The sequence below is a fragment of the Cherax quadricarinatus genome, chromosome 88, assembly GCF_038502225.1.
Source record: "Cherax quadricarinatus isolate ZL_2023a chromosome 88, ASM3850222v1, whole genome shotgun sequence".
In the NCBI taxonomy this organism is placed as follows: Eukaryota; Metazoa; Arthropoda; class Malacostraca; order Decapoda; family Parastacidae; genus Cherax; species Cherax quadricarinatus.
In genome coordinates this window covers 5,782,308-5,788,310 of record NC_091379.1, presented here as the reverse complement: position 1 = coordinate 5,788,310, position 6,003 = coordinate 5,782,308, and the positions used below count along the sequence as shown (strand labels likewise).

Genomic DNA, 6,003 nt, shown 5'->3' with positions numbered 1-6,003 from the left:
CCTCTACTTGATAATGGTCTGGCTTAGGCAAGATTTTTCTGGCAACAGGACAACTTAGGGTCTTAGTCATATGATGACCTGCAGCTGGAGCTTTTGGTCATCTGACAGAGGTTTTTGCTAGCATGCTAGTCCACACATTTAAAAATTATAATTACATCCAGGACAGGCCTCAATGTCTTAAGTTCATCTTTAAATTGTGGGTTAATTTCATCTGTCTTATCTTGTAAATACAATTTCAGCTTGTAATCAGTTTCGTGGTTTGACTGACCAGCCATCATTCTACACAGTGTGGGGTGTGACCTCACAGGGAGATATATTTCTTCATGATTGTTCCACAACTGAAAAAGAAGTAAGTTTTATACTGCTAAAGACTACTAATCTATAAACTTGTATTGCTATATTCATCATAATATCTCCAGTGTTTTTTTTCCTCATGTATGTACAACACTATAGACCCAATATACAGGAGGCCCTCCATATTTGCGAGGGTTAGGGATCAAGAACCTTGCGAATCTTGAAAATTCGCGAATGTTCGGTGCGCAAATATGATGCAGGGAAATATAATAGTACTGTACTGTAGCATTCGCGAATATTTTGATGTAGGGAAATATGATAATAGCATTTACTTGGCCTAACATGAGAACATCGTAGAATATTGTATAAACATGTTATGGTTTAATAAATAATGAACAAACAAAACACTCATCACTCACAAGGTTAGGCAGACGAACTCTGACGACTTGTGATGATGATGACGATGATGATGTGGTGATAAAGTTAGCCATGCAGTTACTGATGACAGTTGAATGGAGGTGATTATATGGAGTGTAACTGCATGGTATGACGAGTCTATATATATATATATATATATATATATATCTTCTTTCAACCCACCGGCCGTATCCCACTGAGGTGTGATGGCCCAAAAGGAAAAACAAAAGTTTTCCTTTTAAATTTAGTAATATACAGGAGAAGGGGACAGCCCGCTCCCTAGTGCTTCTTTCAACACGCAGATACAGAGGAAAATTTGTTCCCCCTTTTCCCTGGAGTAAAAGAAATAAACAAGAACAAGAACAGAAAAAAAATGAAGAAAACCCAGGGTTGTATATAGCTGTTCATCATAGGTGACAATGAAGAGAAGTAGCAAGATGTATCTGAAATTGATGTTATGAGACAGAAAAGACACCAGCAATCTACCATCATGTAGAACAATTACAGGCTTCATTTTTCACTGCTGCAGGACGGTAGTGAGGTAAACTAAAGCCTGTATGTTTTCATGATGGTAGGATTGCTGGGGTCCATTTTCTGTCTCAACATGAGGTTTCTGTATGTTTGCTACTTCTACTTACACTTAAGTCAAAACTACACATACATGTACAAGCATATATATATATACACACCTCTGGGGTTTTCTATTTTCTTAAGTTCTTGTTCTTTATTTCTGTTAACTCCATGGGAAAGGATCAGAATTCTTCTCGACAAGCGTGTTGTAAGAGGCGACTAAATTAGAAGCAAGGTAGTAACCCCTTTTGTATAAATTACTAAATTTAAAAAGAGAAACTTTGTTTTTTTTTTGGGCCATCCTCCAGTGGATAGGCCGTTTGTTGATGAAGGAAGAAAATATATACATACACTGACATATAAAACCCGCCTCGGGGGAAAAAGTGACTTGTTAAAAAAATGTATAAAGGTAGGTTGCTAGACAGCAACCCAGGAGGTATCCCGCCTCCCAGTGAGTGTAAAATGTAAGCCTGTAATTGTTTTACATGATGGTAGATTATGGTTTTCCTTTTTCTGTCTCTTAAACATGAAGATTTCAGGTATGTTTTGCATTTCCTTACATTTAGGTCACACTACACATACATGTACAAGGGTGTGTGTAATACTCCTCTGGGTTTTCTTCTGTTTTCTAGTTCTTGTTTATTTCTCTTATTCCATGGGGAAGTGGAACAGAATTCTCCTTCGATGCCAGGGTGTCGAAGAGCTGACTAAATGCTGGGAGCAAGGCCAGTAACCCTTCTCCTGGGGCCATCGCTATTTGCTGTGTTCGCATCGCATTGGCGGCGGATGCCGAGCTCCTGATTGAGTTGGCTTTCGCAGTGTTGAGGGCATTAGCCTGTGAAGACCTGTTCGCGCCTCACGAATTGAAGCAAGATGCCCTCCATCGAGCAACTTTACCAACAGCTAAGGAAGAATGAGGACGGTTGGAGATTCCATGACCAGAAAACAAGAAGTTTCGAGTAGTCCTCCTGTTTTGAGTCCTCAGGTCAAGAAGGAAACTGGTCAGTGGCTGGACAGCAGGGAACCCGGTTGACGTTTTAGAAGACGAATGGAAGGTAGAACGATGAGAAGAAAGAGACGCCGGGGAAACTGTGTGGAAACATCTAATACATTCTCAGCACCACCAATGTGAGTCGACTCACGGGAAATCCACAAACACACCAAGGAAGGTAAGAATATTGTTGTTGTTGGGATACCCAGTAGGTATATGGATAGGCATTCTGTTAAGGACAGGAGTGGGAGACAGAGTTTGCTTTCCTGGGGCTGGGATGGAGGATATTGTTAGCGCCCGGTGACATCATGAGAGGTAATGGGAGCAACCCAATCTGTCTCAGTGCTGGAAAACGAGTTGGCAGACGAGGAGTGAAGACCTGATAGCAGGATAGGTCAGCAAGAAATAATTTGGAGTAAGGGGAACCTGTCATGTGATTTTTCCAAGGGAGAGAGTTGAAAAGAATGGTTGTCCAGGGCAATTGTGTCAATTTCTGCTGACAAATACTGTAAGGAAAATGCGGGAACATTGCTGACAACTGGGACCTCTTCTATGGCAGAAATGCATGTATGCCAGGATGGGGTTTCATATCTAGGTCTGGGGGTAATTTGGGACTGCAGTGGGGGAGCAGTTAGGGCTTTAAACTAGAATAGTTAGTGGTATGGTTTTGGCAGGAAACAGTGAAGTCCTAGGTAGTAATATTACAGTTTTTAGGAACTAGTAATAAACAGAACTAGTGATATTGAAAAGCCAGGGGCTTTGGGTGATAAGGACAGTAATAGGTTTAGTAGAAAAACAGAAAGAGCAGGAAGGGTAAAGAGAAAGGAGAGTCTTTCAATGTTTATTATGCTAATTGCCGTAGTGCTAGGAATAAGATGAACAGTTGAGATTAGTTGCTAGTACAGGTAACAGATGTATTTGCCTTAACGGGAGACGGGGGTTTAATTCAAAGTGGGGACATGCCTGCGGAATGTCATATTCAGGGTTTTAAATTGTTCCAAGTAGATAGAAGTATCGGGAAGGGGGTGGGGTGGCATTGATGTCTGAGATCATGAACTGTTGCATAAAACGGGTATTAAGTCTGAAGTAACACATACAGAGTCTTTTGATAGAATTTTCGAGGCATAAAAAACTGATTTTAGGAGTGATATACCGCTCGGGAGCAGCAAGTGTCTCCATTCGGGATGGCACTGGCATAGTAGTCTCTATTCCTGAGTCACTGGGGGTGTCGGGAAGAATTTGTCTTTATCAACTCGTTTGATGCAATGGAAGAAGATAGGAAAGCTGGTAGAGCAACTGGGAGGATTTTGCACTTAGCCCTCCAAGCCTAAACCGAAGTGGGGCTTGCAACCACTGTCCACGCCATGGAAGATCATACACTCTGCATGGCCTTCAGGAGAGATTTATTTCTTGAGTTTTGGACTGCTGAAGGCTGGGAGCATCTCAGAAAATAGGTAAGTTTTGGGATTGACAGGCACCTGGTGGGGAGGTAGAAGGCATCGTGGTGTCAATGCTTTCATCCTGCTTTCCATCGTCCGGAGGTCTGAGACTTTTTCCTAGGATCAGATCGATGGCATTGGACCCAAGAGGGGCACCAGAGAGTGCATTGGCTGGATCAATGGCCCCGTGCTCCCGGGAAAAAGGCACTAATATTCTGGATCATCTGTTGATTGGGAAACTATTTCACATTTGGTGGTTTAAAGAAAGGCCCAGGCTTTCTCCATGTCTTTAATTTTTCTGATGTCCTCCAGGGGAGATTCTGTTGTGCCAGCTAGGCACCCCAGGAACCAGATATTGAGCTCGCTGGAGAGTGCCTCCGTGACTTCTTTGATGACCAAACAAAATAGAAAGGGGACAGAGGGTCCCCTGTTGCACGCCCCCACACAGTCGATTTCATGGTCCCAAACAATAGTTTGGAAGTCACTAAACACGATTCTATGAAGGGATAAAGGGGAAAGGGGAAATTTTTTAAAACTGCTTGGGGACAGCATCCCTTCTAACTGAGTTGAAGCATTGGCAAGTCCAATTTGACCCCAAAGGGTTTTCATAGGACATGTTTTGATATATACCGCTGCGGGGCAGCTGCTTCAGGCCCTGTTGAAAAACCGAGCTGAGTTGGTTTCAGCATTGCAGCAGCCTCTTTACTCACCCTTCTTACTGCAGCATTGGGGACTAGGCACCGGGTGTTACCCACTGCAATGGGCCTGATTCCCCATCCTTTCGGAGGACACAATGAGGCAAAAAAAGGGGGGCTGATGGCCTCTGGGACACCACCAGCCAGGCACAGATTGGAAAAGGGAGTTCAGACAGCAGCCTTTTGAAACCTCACAAGTGCTGGATTGAGATTTGTTTTAGTGTTGAGGCCTTAAACCGTGAAACCTCCTGCTGAGCCTGGAAATGACATAGCAGCTTTACACATCAGCATCCTGTAAGGTTAGATGTTCTTCCTGCTGCAATGTCAGGGAGGTCAATGTTGGTACTGGGGGCCCTGGGTGGATGTTTGTCCTTCAGAGCTTGCGCCCGCTGACGCCTTGGGAGCGATGGTATCCTCACTGGTTATAAGTCTCAAAGCTCCAATAGTATTATCTTCATTTTTTTGCTAATTTGGGCTCTGATTTTGAGGGGTCGGGTGTCCTGTTGTTGGATTTGACGGGGGGTTTTGCCCTAGGGGGAGACGGACGAGGTTGTCATCCCTTGGGAATGCATTTATTGTCCTAATAACATGTGTTGCTAGTGACTTGTCCCTCCTTTGGTGGGACAGCCAAACAGGCATTGCCAAAAAGCAGCAAGTTGTGCCAGGATCTGTTGTTTGAAGGAGCATATATACAGTGGACCCGGTTAACGAATTTTTTCATTCCAGTAGTATGTTCAGGTGCCAGTACTGACCAAATTTTTTTCCCATAAGGAATATTGTATAGATTAGTCCTTTTTAGACCCCAAACATACCGCTTTAAACGCATTACATAAATACACTTACAATTGGTCGCATTTGGGTGATCTTAGCGGGGTCCACTGTATATAATTATTATATATATAATATATATATAATTATATATATATATATTTTTTCAACATATACATACATACAGTGGACTGCTAACAAACGCATTGCATAACTTAATTCTAACGATACATTTTAATGCTAACATTTTTCCTGGGTAACGCTAAAAACTCGCTAACGATATCGCTCAGGGGTACCAATTAATATCGTAGTGAGGGTCCACTGTACATATATATATCTGAATCTTTCCATGTCAAAACTATATTAAAGCACCCTAGCCAAGAGCGGAAAATATTTGTGCGATTATATCTGACTGCTTCCCATTGCCCAGGCACTGATAAATTACAAAATAAGTAAAGAAATTTGCACTTTTTCAATTTTGGGAAGCATTTTGCTGCCCTCTTAGGCTTTGAAGAATTGTCACCCCACTACTTTTTGTGCTTTAGGCCATTATTAAGGAAAATTAAGGGTTATTTTTCACAGTAAACCATGGATAACTAGTTTAATCCACAAATCGGAGGTTCTACTGTACTTGTATTCCCATTGTGTTAATGCTGTAAATATCAGATGTACTTTGGCTCTTGAGCTGTCTCAGATCACTCACCTGTAATACTGATCTCATTGTGATGATGGGTTATTATTCACTGGCAGCTGCGTGCTGAGTCTGTGGCTGCGCATCAACGGTTGCCAGTGGGGACAGGAGCTCACCAATTACTCACTCTTGAACCGA

The 6,003-nt window shown here is 42.4% G+C and overlaps 1 protein-coding gene across 1 annotated transcript in view; it reads left to right on the top strand.

Moving 5' to 3' along the window:
* Nucleotides 1–6,003, top strand: part of LOC138851067 (tectonin beta-propeller repeat-containing protein-like) — a 50,470-nt gene that overhangs the window by 26,357 nt on the left and 18,110 nt on the right. Inside the window, 2 exon segments of the mRNA XM_070104024.1 lie at nucleotides 240–349; nucleotides 5,925–6,003. Of these exon segments, the coding sequence (XP_069960125.1) occupies nucleotides 240–349; nucleotides 5,925–6,003 (189 nt within the window).